Source organism: Pleurodeles waltl, chromosome 4_1 (assembly GCF_031143425.1).
Source record: "Pleurodeles waltl isolate 20211129_DDA chromosome 4_1, aPleWal1.hap1.20221129, whole genome shotgun sequence".
NCBI lineage: Eukaryota > Metazoa > Chordata > Amphibia > Caudata > Salamandridae > Pleurodeles > Pleurodeles waltl.
This window is the reverse complement of record NC_090442.1, coordinates 351,223,183-351,240,586: the sequence shown is the minus strand read 5'-3', so window position 1 is coordinate 351,240,586 and position 17,404 is coordinate 351,223,183. Positions and strand designations below refer to the sequence as shown.

The 17,404-nt window shown below is 40.4% G+C and overlaps 1 protein-coding gene across 2 annotated transcripts in view; it reads right to left on the bottom strand.

Moving 5' to 3' along the window:
* The window catches only part of PIK3C2G (phosphatidylinositol-4-phosphate 3-kinase catalytic subunit type 2 gamma), a 2,001,768-nt gene that overhangs the window by 1,871,723 nt on the left and 112,641 nt on the right, over nucleotides 1-17,404 (bottom strand). For both annotated transcript variants that reach the window (XM_069228485.1, XM_069228486.1), the window contains exon 3: nucleotides 14,029-14,111. In XM_069228485.1, coding sequence (XP_069084586.1) covers nucleotides 14,029-14,111 — 83 coding nt within the window. The remainder of the gene's footprint in view (nucleotides 1-14,028; nucleotides 14,112-17,404) is intronic.

The window sequence follows — 17,404 nt, the reverse complement described above, 5'->3', positions numbered from 1 at the left end:
TTTCATTATACATAGCATATAAAGACCTCTTCCAGCATTCTTTCCTAGGACCCAGCAGAAAATCTTGCAAGTCTATATCTTCAGAAAGAGTATTCAGGTGTTTAACTGCGATTAACGTGTTGGTCTGTACCCACTGCATGTCGTAACTATACCTGTATGTTGACCCGATACAAAGCGAGGGTCTGGTCTGTTAATTGAGAAACCCCCAGAAGAGTTCAAAAAACGCGCCTGACAGTCATTAGTGTCAGATTAACCACCCACCGAGACTAGAAAGTGAAGATTTATAAGTACCAGCCTTAACCATTGCATCGAGCTTGTCCTCAGTGATACTGAGGAAGTATCGCCAATCTTTAAACCTCGCCAGGGTGGGGATACTGGGCGTGTTCAAATCTTTAATTTTTGCTAACCCCAGACACGATGTCTGCTGAATTGTGTCATTTAAGAAAATAATTTGTACAGGAATCAGGCATGCTCGGAATAAAGCCTCCCTATCCTGTATCTGCCAATCTTGCGTTCCCAATACACTTTTCAAATCAATAGTGCTCTTCCAATATTCGTAACCTTCAACTGAGAGCCGGGAAACAAAGGGATCTGAATAAATCAGTTTTGTATCAGTTAGCAAAATTTTCCTAATTTGTGCCGGAGGTATTTTAAAATAATATGACTCTGCTTTTCTTGTGTCATGCCCAGAAAAGTATATACATTTATCACTATAGTACTTCGGGCTCCCCACCGGTGGTGTAGAACAGTGTTCCCACTGTGTGTAGTTTAATACTGGCCTGTATCTAGTGGCACGGTGTAGGTAGTAATGTCCCCAATTGTTATAGCAGAACATTTCCCCATAATTCATTGGATGTTCATATACATCATCACTTTTCAAAAGTGGAATAGTCCTTCATTTCAGTTACCATGGAATAAACTGTTTGGACATCCCAATCATCACAGACAACATCAGGTGTGATTACATCAGTCATTGAAATTTTTAACATGTATGGTATTTGAATAATTTCAGTAGGCCCGTATATATCGAATGGAACTTTGTCCCACACAATCCCATCAGAAATCGGTATTGCTGTAATATTTACAGGGGACAAATCTCTTCAGACCTTATGTGAAGAATGATGTGGAGTTAAAACTTCATCAACAGGCTCCACAGAGGAGTGATCAGGAATATAGTGACCATTTATAAGCAAAAAGAAAACAGTCAGAAAACCAATCCATAAAAATAATGCAATAAATGTCAAACAGAACCATATATAGTTATTTTTAAGCCATTGATACAGCTTACTACTTTTTGAAACATTGTCAATCACAGTAGTGGACGAGTCTGAAGAAAAATAATCAATGTCAATGAGATAGCCAGAGGCAGGCTCTGCAAACACGGGAGCTGGTGTACTTTGGTCCACTTCATGTGGGGGCTTTTGGTAGACAGTGTCATTAGTCTGTGATGTGTTTGTGTAAAAAACAGCTAGATCTTGAACCGGGGAGGTCACCGAAGTAGTGACTGGAACCAACAAGAGTTCATTTTCCGCCCTCCCCATGGTCAACGAGGTGTCTGGAACAGTAGTTGACATTGTGGCATAGTCTGTAGTAGTGGTGTTCATCCTACTACGTAGATGTATGTCCTGTTGGGTAGTGAGAGGAGATTGGGAACCACCCAAGGGACCTCTTGGTCTACTGTGAAGGATCGGCCACATGGTGTAGTTTGATGTCATCAATGGAGATTAATCTGTTTGTCTTTGAACCAGACAAGGGTGGTAAGATGACAGTCCTGGTGCCTTGAATTCCCAAGACTGGTACAGGACCGAACTCCTTCTTCACTGCAGTCTTCTCACGAACCAGATCCCCAACTGTAGGAATCCAGCCAGTCGAAGTTTTCGCTAAATCCCTTATTCCTAAAGTGGCAGCACTTGCAGATGATTTATCATCACAAAATTGCTGAAGCTCCTGTAAAACAGTGAGACGTTCATTTATGTCAAATGGTGTTTCTGCTGCCACCATACCAGGGGCATCAAGATCTGGGACATACATAGGTATCCCAAAGAGAACCTCATATGGAGTGCGTCACCCCAAGGACCATCTTGGCAGATTATTCAGTGCTTTCTGGACCCATATAGGTGATGTAACCAACTGCGGCCTGAACCTAATACTCAAGCTGTTAAGGACTGCTTTAGATCACGATTCTGCCTCTCCACGGCCAAATTTCCCTCGGGATGGTATGGTGAGGAGTAATGGAGTTCAACACCCAACGTCCCCATGGTGTCCCTGAATGCCTTAGAAGCAAATGCAGGGCCCTGGTCCGAATGGAATGCAGCAACCGCATATGTACCGATAAAGATCAGCAAGTCTTTTATAACAGACTGGGCGTCAGCCGACCACTGTGGCCATACCCACAGGAATCTAGAACAAGAATCTACAGTGACTAAAATGTATTTGTATGCACCATCAGGCTGTAAGGGACCACAATGGTCCAGGTACACACACTGTAGTGGCCTGTTGGACACTAAGAGGGATGTCTGCGGTGGGAGTTTGATATTAGAACCCTTGATCTGCTGGCAAATGTCACAGCAAAGGACATACTGCTTTGTTCGTCTGCATAGACCAGGCCACCAGAAGCGTTTCTGTAGAAGTCTTATCGTGGCCTGTATATCAGCATGTGCAGAAGCTCCACCCTCATGCGCTGCTTTAATTAGATCTAATCTCTGGTCTTCGTTGGGAATCACTCGATCTCCAACCCCAGGAATGGTTGTGTAAGCAACATTCTGCGCACTGATATGGTAAGTATAGTTTGTAGGGTATCCTTTTGGAAGGTGTTTGCCTGCAGCCGAAGCTTTAATGGCAAACAATATTTCATTATCCAATCTCATCTGAGAACGAGTCACTGCAGCCACAGAAGCCATAGCTACTGCTGCTATGGCCGCTTCATCAGCCAATTTATTACCGGTAACGTGTACTCCTACATGTTGGTGTCCCAATGTATGGACTACATGGACACACAGCAGCTTATCCTTAAGATCAGCCACCCTCCCCCACAGTATTTTGTGTTTAATGGTGTTCCCTTTAGAATCTCTAAACCCGTTCAGTTTCTAATGATTGAGATAGTCATTGTATGACTGGACGCAGGAAAAAGAATCACAGACTATTAAGGTCTGGCATCCTGGCTCAGTATGTTTAAGCGCTAGAATAAGAGCTTTAAGCTCAGCCAACTGGGCTGTGCAGTCCCCTAAGGTCTGCGTGTATGTATTGTGAGGGTGGGAAACTCCATCTTCCATCACTCCGCTCACGGCTGCGCAAGCTGCAGAGTACTGATGTTTAGTACCTACAGCCGGTTGTGCTGAACCATCAGTGTATATGACAGTATGGTAGTTGTCCAGTGGCAAGATATTTAGAGGAGCGGGTACTCTTGTTCGTACTGGAGAAACTTGTGTCTGAAGTTTTGGATCAAAAATGTAATCAACATCAGTGGCGGTCAGAGACGTTGCTCATTGAATCCAACGTGGACGTAATGCTTTAACGCTAGGAACGCTTGCTTTGGTGACAGCCTCTAAGGCCGGCACCGGGGAGACAACAATAATACGTTTCCCCTGGGCAAGTGGCCTCTCTTTTATGACGGCCATCTGAACTGCCGTCAGAATCTTTTCCGTAGGTGCAAAACGCTGTTCAGCATTGGAGTATAAATGTGATTTATATGCTATGGGTACTGTGTCATCCTCATTAAAGGTGACATAAGTAAATCCAATGGCACCAGCACTTATTCTGATGACCAAATTTTCACGTGTGTGCGAGTATTTAGCTTCTAGCATGTCCTGTTGCATTTCCCTAAGGATGCATGTGTGTTCAATTGTCCAGTGTCTGCTAGAAAAATTGGGCTGAACCAAGTCATAAAGTGGCTTGATCCGTTGTGCATAATCTGGAATGTATGTTCTGCCAAAATTAAATAAACCTAGTAATGACTGGATTTTCTTAAGCATGTTAGGAGGGTGCAGTTGAGCAAATTTTTCTAGAAAGTGCAGGGCCAGACTCTTTCCCTCGTTTGATAGCTCATATCCCAGGAATAATACGCTAAGAAAGGCTATCTTGCATTTCTTAAAATTGAATTTGTAACCGAGGTCTGCAAATCCCAAAATGATCCGATCGACCCTTGCAAGATGAATGTCGAGGACGTCGTCTGTGAGATATATGTCATCCACATAGGATAACGCCTCAGAATCAATATCATGTAATATTGATGTTACACGGGCTGAAAATAGCCCCAGGCTATTTTCATAGCCTTGAGGTAAATGACAAAAGCGTTTGAGAGCCAAATGAGAATGCACTCAGGTCCCGAATTTCATGTGCTAAATTCTGGCAGAAGAATCCATTAGAAATGTCTAATGTTGTTTTATATTTTTACACACTATATTGTTTATTAGTGCCGTACTGTGTGAATTTTGTATAGCATATGTGCTTGTATGACTATTTAAGTGTCTATAATCAACAACTATTCTGTATGAATGGTCCAGCTTTGCAATAGGGAATAACGGATTATTCATTGCAGATGTACAGGGCTCAATCACTCCCTGGTACTCAAGTTGGGCGAGGATCTCCCTCACTGGAGTTGTTGCTTCATGTTTGACAGGATATTGTGGCTGCGGTTGGGGTGTAGACCTAACGGGAATAACATGACAAGGAGACTCCTTGTCCCAACCTACATGATTGCGATATAACGCAGGTGCCTGCGCTAAAGCCCATTCAGAAGCATAGGCTTCTTTGTCTGCTTCCGGAACAAGATCGGAGAAAGAAGGCAAAATGACATCTTCCCCATGCAGGAGCTTGCAGACGTGTTCCGGTGGCCATTCTCTTTTGGCCAATAGGATATCACTAGCAAGTTCATCCCAAATTATCACACTAATAATGCGCTCCACGTCTCCCTCTATCAGAATTTTTAAATCATAAACCCTATCGGGGGGAGAACACGGCCATCTGCGGTTTCAACTGCGATATATTCACTAGTTGCTGTCGCATCCAGATGATCTTTCAGACTCTGGCGACATATCGTGACCTCTGCTGCACTGTTTAACAGAGTCACTGCCCACGTCTTGTCCCTCAACAGTGTTCTCAAGTATACTGGCTTTCTTAGCTGTCAGTGCTGCCATCTTCTTCTTTTTAAACTGTGGCTTTTGCTGAGGAGTCTTTTCTTCTTTTTTAATGGTAGACTGCGGAGAGTCTTTCTTTTCTTTCACGTATTCCGGACGTCGATCTTGACGGCCCACTCTCTTGCTACGTCTATCCTGTGCGTCCTGAAAGGAACGAGAGGGACGTGAATCAGTATATCTGTCTGGAGTTTTAATTTTCTCCCTATTTCTGAGATTATATCTCCTTTCAGAGTTCTCCAGGTGTGGAGAATCAGCTCTCTTATTTCTTCTTTCTTTGAAATCTTTTTGTTTATCCCAGCGCTTCTTAGAGCCCTCTTGTGCCTGCTTTGTACCCTCCTTATGGGCGGGACTTTGTAATTCCAATTTCTTTGGTTTGGCTCCCAAACTATCCCGTCTTATACTAGTATAGGTATCGGAAATTATTTTCGGTAGCTGTCTCTCTTGTTCCTGGTGTGGAGTTTCCCAGAGACGCTGGCGAATTGCCAGTGCTATTGCTTCCCCTTTAATGTTACTGAGTATTATTGAGGGTATGGCGTCAAAGTTACGCATCAATTTCATTCCCAAATCCAGGGCTGGTGCAGCCCCATGCCCATTTTGTATTTGTTTTAACACTTCTGGTAAATTGGCAAGTGTCGGGGTACCATGTGTGGTAGTATATATGGCAGCGAAGACTGTACCCCATGTGGCACAGTCATCCACTGAGGGAACCATCCCAAAAGGTAAGCACATAGTGAGCAGTCTATGTTTTTCCTGTGGTCCCGTATGGGGAAACACAGCTTCCAGCTTATTAGTTTTCTGGGCAATCCAGAACAGTATTTTTTCCCGTTCCGTGGGCACTTTACCCATAATAGTATGTATTGTTTGTGGATTAATCCCAGTAGCCAATTGATAACCACCAGCTACTGGCGGTGCTGGACGCACTGGTATTGTGTTCAATGTTCGCATTACGAACTGAACTAATCGTCTATATAATGTCACCAATTCATTATATAAATCTCGCAGATCTGCTATTGGCATATTGTGTATGCCTGGGTGAGGTGTGTATGTGGCAAACATAAGCCATGTTGGTCCGTCATTACTTAATGGACCTAAACTCACTCTTTGTAGTACATGTCGTATGGCGCCTTCGAACCAGTTCTGATGCTCTTGGTATGTGAGCGATATTTCATGATACTGGTATGCTCGGTACCGTGGAGGTACGTTTGCAATTTCATATGTGTGGAACACCCAACAGTAAAATGTTTCTGTTTGGTATGCTTCATTTGCTTCTATTATAAGAGTAACATCCCCGCCCTCATCTGTAAGGCCATGCATTATTAAATGTTGTGTTAGCGCTTGTCTAGCATTTTCAGGAATATCAATGGCGCTAGCCTAATTCCTTTAGAAGAACGGAACACCAAAAAATGGGGAGTAAAGTCCTTTTATGAGTTCGAGCTCGGACAACCTACAGCTTAATCAGGTGTTACCTTTTCGGCTGAGGAGGATTTTCCCAAAGACCACAGACGTCTCCGTATAATGGTACTTAGGGTACCTGTTGTCTGTGAGACAGTGATAGTCAGGGTATCCGTAAATTAGTGCCTAAACACCATCGTTGGTGGCGCCATGTCGTAGTTTGGACTCTTGCTCTGGGCAAGACTGCTGGTTAAAGGATGACAGTACTTTTGTTTGTAGGCGACTACGCCTTTCCTACAACAAGTCGCAACTGTTGTCCCAACCTTACCGGCTAACTAGCAGCACCTCACCAGGAACACAATAGTAAAAGGTGATTTGTGGTAGCCTTTACTCAGGGACTCGAGAATAAGACATCTCAGGGAGTGTTGTGGTTAAACGGAGATTACCCCTTTCTCACAGATATATAATGTCTCATACAAACACAGGAAATAACAAAGATACAGTAAAGTTTCAATAGTTTTTATTCAACATAACTGCAATTTGCGATAAGTTGCATGGGCTGCAATGATTAGGATAATGAATAATGCAAGCAACAGTATTGTGAAGATGAGTCATTATTACAAAGACCCCCACCATCTTGCAATGCATAAGAAAGACATACGAGATGTAATATATCCTAATACTCTAATATGAAAGGCCTAACCTCCTACCTAAAGGAGAGCTAGGTTTGTTATACCTAATCTGCCAATGCCATGTCCATGAGAGGAGCCACCAACACTCGTTACCTTGGAATGAGGTCTCTATCTCAGACTCTGCAGGGACACGAAGACTGGGTCAGCGTCAAAACGACTGCAGCATCGATATCAGCGATGGTGGCGATGCCCTCTGGTCGGAATCCCTCTGATTATCTGTCTAAAGTGCGATGCATTTATACATATCTACAAGGACCCCTGACGTAGGTGTGTTCCCAAACAATAGATTACAGACATGCTTGGGACGGCAATTAATATAAACAATCCCTCGAAAGTATAGAGATGGAAAATCCTTAAGTGTGAACACCTACTGTTTGTCTGTTGCTTGATGTTGACGCCTTAGCGCGGTGACACTGATAATGTAACTCATAACAAGTGGCCTAACTATAAACAAGGCAGCCATCTTAGAAGAAATAAATAAATGTGCTAAGACAGAGCAAGCTAAGTAGGTTAAAAGTCACTAGGTGACAGGGGCACAAGTCTGCAAGCCAAAGGCTAAGCTAACTCCTGTTATCCCATTAAAACGAAGTAGGATTCACTACACTACAGTGGTCCCACGTATCCCGTAGGTCATAGCACACCCTGCTCTGTGGCGGAACGGGAAGAAACGCAATGATGAAGCTTGCCACCAAGGGTTTACCCTGGTGGGTGAAGGTTTTTCTAAAAGGAAAATCCTTTTTCCTATCCATCCTCTGGTACTTCTTTTAGCTGAACCTCTTTTGTAATATTATATAGGCCATAAGGAGGACAGACCCAGCCCCACAACCTCCTTCTCCCTCTTTGTTTTTGTAACAGTTGTACGTGACAATGGAAATATTACAAGTATGTACACACACACATATATATATATATAATATATACATATAGGTATGCACACACACACACATATATATATACTTAGAGGATTATGCCCTGTACAGAAATATTATGAAGCGTAAATTGTATATTTATCTATACATTTAGATGTGTAGGCTGCCTGTATATATCTATATGTATATTTTGTGCTGTTAAAAACAGCTTCCACCTCGGTCCCTCCACTCTGACACATCCCAAAACATTCTGACTAATATGGATTCTCATACATCCTTCCAAACCATTCTGTTTTCCTCTGCAATGCTGTCTAATTAACAAGTACAGTCCCACCACTCCCAATAACATCTCACAGTTTCACTTTACTAATCATCTCAATTAATCCATCCATCCTCAAAATAATACATTAAAAGTAGGGGTTCTCAAGAGCCAAAACTTACCAAACTTTCTACAAACTAATCCTACTAGGTAAAAGAAATCCCACTCTACTGATCTACTACATATTTATATCTATCTCTGATTTTCGGGTAGTGCATTACTCCCTATAAAACACTTCAATGCCTCATCAGGGGTATTATGATCTATATAAATGCAATTAACAATTATAGTGAAGGGAATTATTGGTAAGAGTTTGTGGTGGTATACTTGAAGGCTACATATTCATGGATTTCCCTGCATCTCAAGTTAAAAAAAAAAAGATTCACTGTCTGTGAATGCTAGCCTACCCCAGGTACAAATACTGCAGCCATTTTAAAGACCTAAATGCTTTTAGCACATTATCTATTGATTTTCCCATAAAAATGAGTTTCATAATATACCAGTCTCTCCTTAAAAAAACTTTTTATGGAAAAATGTTCTCACTATCACATGGTGTCATTTACGTAACAATGTGGAGTGGCAGGAATGACACCTGCCACTAAACTCAGACTATCTTACACATTTCCAAAATGTATGCCTTTGATTAATATCCAATTTTCATTTAACTTTTAGCCATGGTCCATAAATATAGTAAAAAGTTGCAAGTAAAGGGTTAGTTACTTGTTTTGGGTAATCTATAACACTCTGAGCTCATATAACAATATATGACTGTCATAAATCATCTCTTATGCAAAAACTTTATAGATTTAAACTTTGATCTCAATTTCTCTAGTTACTCACTTACATAAACTTTTTTCTGATTTCAGTGATGAGTTAAGCAATATTTAGCATTGTAAATAACTAACCCTTTTCTGAATTTAGAGTTTCCTCTATTTTAAATCAATGTATGGCTGTTTTTCTTAGCTCACCCACACGGCACAGAAGCCGGGAGGAAAAATAGGTTCTGATTGTAAAACTCTGAGTTACATGTTGTATCTTAAACAGTGCAAAGTTATAAAGAAGGTGCACCACTCTACTCTGAGGAAGATACTCATGATCTGGCCAATGATATGAATAAAACCCTCAAATTAATCAAAAAGCCCAAATGCATCACTGAATTAAAAAAAACACAGCAAATGTTATTTGATGTCCTTGTTGGCAGTGTGTTTGCCTTGAAAATTATAAAAATGTTAACAGACCTGCAGGTCTAGTGACTTGAATAATCTACTCAAGTCAAGTCAAGTCAAAATAACTTTATTTCGGCTGGAAGCCATAAAAGTAGACAATACAAAACATAACATGATTGTGCAACATGTCAGTTGATGACACTGTTTACTTTGGGAATCCTGAAAAATACACGGATATAAACTATTTTTAAAATTTTAACGTCCCAAAAGGTATAAAAATATTAGGTCATTGTAATTTGACTTCAATCAATTAAAACTTATCAAACTAAATAAATATAATCTAAAACCGAATTATTAAAAACACGTGATTATAACAATTCTCTAGTTCATATCTCCCCTATGTTCTACAAGTACCTCACCGCTGAGGAACCAGTTTTATCATTTATCTCAGTTGTCTGGTATAAAGGGAGGAAATTCCATAGTTTACTTTAAGAGCCCTAGAAAAATAATGGGATCACAAAGTTGGAAAAAAACAGAGCAAATCATCATTATTCTTAAAATCTGAAGATCCCAACCATTGTGTCTTTAGCTTCAGCCAGTTAAGACCTGTTATGTAAAATAAGTATAATCTAAAACCAATGTGTTAAAAATACATGTTTATAATAATTCTCTTGTTCTTATGGCCCATGCACTTCGCAAATATCTCGCAACAGAAAAAACTATTTTATCATTTGTGTCAGTTGTTAGAAATCGTAATGCTGTATTCCATTCCCTTATCCCAACTGCCCTACATAACGGAGCAATCCACTTTTTCCTAGGTACCAGATATCTAGGGCAGAAAAACATAAAGTGCGCGAGTGACTCTTTTGTCTTTTGACAATGATGGCAGTATATTAAATTGCAGTCCTCCGATCTCCATTGCGCTGTAAATGTCTTGAGCGGGAGGGTCCCTAGTCTAAACTTGATGAATAGTGTTTTAGTATAGGGTGGATTTACATTATCCATATAGGCCTCAAATTTGGGGCTGCATTTATGGTCTAAAAACTGTAGAGTCAGACTGCCATGATTTTTTAACCAAATTTGGGCCAAAATGTTAAGGAATTTACACGTATCTCTAATGTGTCTGAACCAAGGGATCTTTAATACGCTATCACTTATGAGAAATTCATCTAATGCTATATGGAGGGTGGACCGATACTCTGAGGTCCAAAGACGAATCCAATACATTAGTGGTCTTAGTGCAATTTCATTATGTATTTCATTTAGGGCTAAGTCAAATCTGAGCGGGTTGAGAGGGGTGCTCATCGGCAACTTCAGGAAGTTTCGTATAAAGCGGTTTTCTACCGTGGTCAGACACCTAGAATTAGTATGTCCCCAAAGCTCAGCACCATAAATTGAGGCTGCTACTGCCACTGCTTTGTAAACGGTGATGGCAGGTGTTATCTCCCCTTCCAAAGTATTGGCTATTTTCCTCGCTATCACTGTTGACCTTTGCCTAAGTACTGTCAGACTCTTCCTGATCTGTGCCGAACAAACGTTGGTCGTCACTTAGCCTAATCCCCAAATAATCAAATTGGCTGACTCTCTCCACTGGTTGGCCTGCTATCATCATTTTTCCCCTAAATTGTTTATGCGGGTTAAAAGCCATGAACTTTGATTTTGTTGGGTTAATTTCAAGTCCTCTGTTAGAGCAAAAATTATAAAAGGTGTCCAATTCATTTTGTAAGCCCATCGGTGTTCTTGAAATTAATAAAGTATCATCGGCGAACATTAAAATGGGAACGGGGGCTCCAGCTAACCTTGGGGTATCATGATTACAATGTAGCAATTGGTCCGCAGCACCATTGATGTAAAGGTTAAACAGTCTAGGTGACAAAATGCACCCCTGCCTAACCCCTCTATCGACAGGTATAGCTTCCGTTAGATCGCCGCTTTCTGACTAGCGCACGTGAGCATAAGTCCCTTCATGTAGATATCTAATCAGTCTTAGTAGTTCACTATTGGGTTGATAACTCTCCATGACTTTCCATAATATATCCTGAGGTACCATGTCAAAGGCAGCTTTTAAATCGATAAAAGCTACATACAAATGGCTTTTATTAAGTGACAGGTATTTCCAGCAAAGAAGGTTAAATCTAAATGCCTGGTCTATTGTACTCAACCCTCTTCTGAAGCCTGCCTGAGAATCAGAGAGAATTTGAGAATCCTCTATCCATGTCTGTAATCTATTCAGTACCTGCTTAGTGAATATCTTTTGGCTAACGTCAATAAGACTGATAGGCCTATAGTTCATAGGTTGTTCCCTTGGCCCTTTCTTATAAATAGGGACTATAATTGCTCCTTGCCACGTAGTAGGAAGTCCTCCCCCCCCTCAGAATCTCATTACTAAGCGCATTTAGATACAGTGACCAGGTTATCGGTCGGGAGAGATATAAATCCCCTGGAATACCATCAAGACCAGGGGCCTTCCCTTTACGTATTGATTGGAGAGCCTCTGTTGTTTCTTTTAGGGAAAAAAGGTCCAGGTCAAATTTGGGTGGTGTTGTACTCCCCCACGTTAAGGTATTGGCAAAAAAGTCATTAGGTTTTAGGAGAGGTGTAATAGTACGACTAATATATGGTTTTCTGTATACATTTGAAAAATGCGTCACCCAAGTTTCTGGCTGGATTACAGGATAGTTTTCCATTCCTTGAGAGCTACTTTTATCTGCCACTAGTTTCCAGAATAAATTGAAATCCTTCTCCTGGAGCGCCTCAAACATCCTATTCCAAAGCCTAGACGCCCACTCTTTTTTTGCGTTTTTAAGTACATCTTTATATACAATCCTGTTTTTCCTTATCTCTCGACAGTTCCCTTCCTTAAGTGCCCCCAATAGCTGTATTTTAGCCTGACGGCAGGGGTTGGAAAACCACCTTGATGTTCTAATCCCAGTCTCTGTCCGCCTCCTTACCGTCTGGAAATGTGGTTTTAATTGGGTAATCAGGATACTATGGAGATGGACCAAATCTACCAATATGGTATTTGTATGTTTCAATGGGGAAAGTGTTGTTGCAACTATTCTATAAATTAATAGCTGGAAATTTGCGTCACCTTCAACCCGTTCCCATTTCACATTTTTACAATTGTTGGTCCTAGTGAGGGCACTATTTAGAGTCCATGTTGTCAATGTCTTAGAACTGATTAGGATAGTAGTAATAATCTACTCCACATATATGACAGGTAAAATGGTCTCAAACTGTGTGGTTCTAGGCAAAATATTTATGTTACAGAGTGACATTTTTCTTCAGTATCACACAGGAACACCTTCAAATATGTGAGTTTAGAATTTCTGCTCTACAAAAAACTCTTTTGTTTGATTTAATAGACCAAACTTTTGCTCCATGTTTAATAAGAATCTAGCCCACCTAAAGGATACATGTGACCCCTGACCAGCGTCTTAGTCCAGATACAGCATTGGTATCAGGACAGGGCCAGGAATGTATCTCAGCTCATGTTTATAAAGTCTCACTTTTGATACATGTAATACTAAAGCATGATGTTGCGCGCACTGGCATTTACTGACAGCACATTTTCATTGAAATGGCTACAAACTTTGCCAATAACACTGCGTTTTACTGATAATACTATAGAACATATTAAGAATAATGTGTGGAAACTGGGTTTCAGTAAAAATATTTAGTATTTTTATATTACCTGATTTGTTTTGATCCTATTAAAAGCTTTATTGCCATCACAGAGAATTACAAAACATATGCTTTCGTAATTACTGAAAACATGTTGATTTATTTTTTATAGCTCAATCACAAGCTACTTAAATGCTGTACAACACAACTGTCAGACAGCTCACATTGTAAGAAGCCATAATTTGACTTTTGATTTAGGTGTTTAAACTCAGAGCAAATGTGAAAAGGTAAAAACAAGATTTAAAGGCAGCTGCGTTACTCATTTGCTTTTGGAGTGAATGGAACACCTGTTCGTTGTCAGCTCAACAAAATGGGCCACTACGCCCTAAAAATAGCTCACTGTGATAAAAACCTGAGGAGTAGATTTCTCAAAGCCTGGTGTGAAATAATATGTAATCACAGGACTTGCAGAAATGCTATTTTATCCTGGATCTGAAAGAATGGAAGGAGCAAATACAGCAAAGAAGCTCTGAACAAAAAGTGAAGGAAAAAAGGTGTGACTATATCAAACAGCAATAAAAAGGAAGGTAAAGAAAGATAGGAAGAAAGAAATAATCACTTGGAGTCAAATGCTAAAAGACTTAACATGATATTGCCCCTCCCAAAAAACAAGGTTATTTTGCAAGTCAATGAATAACCATTAATACATCTAAATTCAATGTTTTCACCTAAAAAAATAATGAATGAGGTTCAAAACATCATTAGCACAATTTGTGTGAAAATAATGTTTTCAATTTTCAATCACACAATTTTCATGTCTTAAATTCTTACTTTTTTACAGTGTCACAAAAGGATGAAAGTCTGTCATTGCTTCCTTGGGGTATATCCAGCAATTTTATTGTCCATGCAGGTACCTTAAATAAATAATGAAAACATTATGTTTGAAAATGTTAAAGCAGCATTCTAAATGCAAAGCCTATTGATACTGCAGGTGTAAATAGGAATAACTGACAAAGTTTTATCTTTGTCATTTTAGCATAGTTAAAATATTGAGTCATTTTAATTTAACAACAATGGGTACATGGCAGAAATGTAGTATCAGTGTAGAAAGATTAACAAAGTTATATGAAGTTCTCAAAGGTCCCTAGAATCATGTAAGGGAAAATGTTACACCAACTCTTGGAAACATCACTTATTCAAATAACGCTATTTAGTTTTATCAAGATCAAACATTCAACCAGTCCATCTCTTGAAAAATGATTTGTTGAAACACATAGTAGCAAGTTATATTTCTTGCATTCATGTATGTGTTCAGCTCAGAATTGTTTACTCTTCCAGAGATGCGTTGTAGAGATAAAAGTGCAAAGGTTGCAGGACTGAGAGCAGGGGTGTGCAATTGGTAAACAATTTTGTACAATGATATGATTGCTACTCCAAGATTGATCAATTAGACGGATGGAACTAGTTGAAAGTTTGGTTTATAATGAGAAAAGTGCTAAGCAAAAGTAAGAAAAGTGGATTTGATACATAGTATCAAATGCAGCTGAGAGGTCAAAGATTACAATTATGGATGACCATTTACTCTGACAACCACATTTTATGAAGTTTACTGATGTGGCCAGCTATTGTCTGTAGAGTATACCATTTGAAAAATCACTTAAAAGGGGTTAATAAGATTATGAGAGATGAAATGTGTGAGTAATAAGATTATTAGAGAAGAAATGTGTGAGGAAGTATTTAAATACACGTTCTGCAAATTGCCAAGATTGATGACGTTGAGGATGCAGTTTTGAAGAGCACATCAAGCATGATTCACATATTTGTGACCTTATTTGATGCCGAGACAGTAAAGTCTGAGTGCAAATTACAGTTGCAAAAAAAGATTTTTCATTGTCTAAGCAACTTGTGGGGAGAAGCACTAGCAAATGATCAGGAGTTAGAAGTAGTCAGTATGTACTGTGTTCAGTGTGAAATGACTCAGAGCTAGTTTAAGTTTCAATGACACGCTACTGATGAGATGTATGAATTGGGAGATGGAGGATGTAAGAAATTGGTTTACGGGTCGACTGGGGTGTGAGCCCTGGTCAAGCACCTACCACAATCCTTTTCAGGGTAAGGTACAAGCAAACCCCAAATCAACCTTCGCTCAACCCCCAGGCAACTTGGCACAAAGCTGTCAGGCTTAACTTAAAGGCAATGTGTTAATCAGTTGTGCAAAGCTTTAAACAGGAAAACAGGAAAATTACCACATAAAACGATCCTATACCAGAGAACAAAATAGATCTGAAACAACAAAAATACAATCAGTAGAATAGGAGTTATGAATTTTTAAAGAATCAAGTGTAGAATAGAACCTAAAAGCAAAAAGCACCAAATGTTGCTATCTGGCCACACTTGACCGGGTCGACTTCAAAAGGTCACACCGACCGAGAAAGAGCACAGGTCAGATACATTCCCAGATTAGTCCTGCTGAAGTTTTACCTTCTTAAGTTTTCTGCCATGAGTCCCATTTTGGAGGGCAGCAAGAATCAAGGAGAGCATCGCAGCAGTCTGTAGGTGTGGCACGAATGGCAGCCCTCTGCAAACAGTCAATGCTGCAGTGCGAGGAGACCGGCTGCCGTGTCTTGTGCTGGTTTTCGGTGTGGGTGGCACACTTTGGTGTAAATGGGCCAGTTTGCAGTTGTGACGAAAAAAAAAAAAGCCTGATTTAGCCTTGCTAAGTCACACCAAGGGTCCAGGACCTGAGGAGCACCAATTGAGGGTTGGGAACCCACAACAGCTCGGTCCAGGAGCTGGTTCAAGATGTTGGGAAGGCTATTACGTCCCTGATGTTCAGACTAGAAGGCCAGCACAGTGGCCCTTGGAGTCACTCTGGAAGCTCTGGGTTCAAGATGAAGTTGCAGGGCCAGTTCATCCTCCCCAGGCAAGAGGGCAGCAGGTCAGCACAGCAGGGCAGCAGTTCTTTCAGAGCAGCAGTCCTTCAGAGTGGCAGTCCTTTGAGCAGCACAGCAATCCTTCTTCCGCGTAGAGTATCCACAGGTCCAGAAGTGTACTGAAGAGTTGGTGAATGAGGTCCAGTATTTATACACACTTGTGTATTTGAAGTGGGAAAAAGCCTCTAGAGGGTTGCCTTTGAAGTCCTTAGATGCACTGCCTTCCTGGCCGTGGCTCCAGACTAACTACAGGGGGTTTGGAGTCTGTGTGGAGACAGGACACAGCCAAGTCAAGTGTTAGTGGATCCTGCAGGGTGGTTTAATGAAGAACCTTTTACTGTCAAAAAGGATTGCCAGAGGCTTGAGCACCTCTGGTGCAAAAACTATGACCCTTGTTGTAATTGGCTTTAAAACATACCACCAGCTTATTGCTCAGTCACAGCAAATATATTATTCACAGAAGATCTCAGCTTCCAATATCTCAACGTGTGAAGTTTTTCAGACTGTAAAACTCATGTCACTTTCGTCTGTGGCACCCTCTTCTCAGAATAGAGCTGAGAGGTAAAGTAGGGAAAATCTCTCTATTTTTCTCTATAGAAGCAAGGTGTCACCCACTGTCTTCTTTCTGCTTTACTGTTAAATCTGGCTCATCTACGGATGTAATCTCTCCCTTCATTTTAGAGCAGGGCTGTGAGATTATCCAACCTGCTGTGCATGAAGTGATTAGTCTCTCCCTCTCTTCTAGTAATGTTCCTCAACAGTGGAAACACGCTGTGATGGTTCCTCTGTTGAAAAAAGCATTACTGGACCCATCCAGGCCTGATAATTATCTGCCCATATCTTCCGGAAAAATTGAAAACTTGATTGTTTGGATACGGTTAATACCCTTTGAGAGTACAATTCTCTTTCATTCATAATTCATGACCTTTGCTTGTGTATTTTTCCAATCTCTAATGTTCAGTGAGATCACTACATATTTATTTGTTCCCCACCTTTTCCAAGTTTAGGCTCGCTCTATAGACTCAAGAACTATTTGAATAAGTTATCCCTTCATCTTGCACAATCTCCAGGCCCTGTGGTCATTGATAATGTTGCATATAAAGCATTATTTCCTTTATAAACCCACCATTATTATGCTTTCATAGTCAGCATTTTCTATTAGGAGTACTGTTGATGATTGACTCAAACAGTATAGTCTCATCTTTAGATGCATTTACACATCATGACACACAGAAGATAGGTAAGTGCAAAAGGTCTTTATTTTTTAAGTGAAT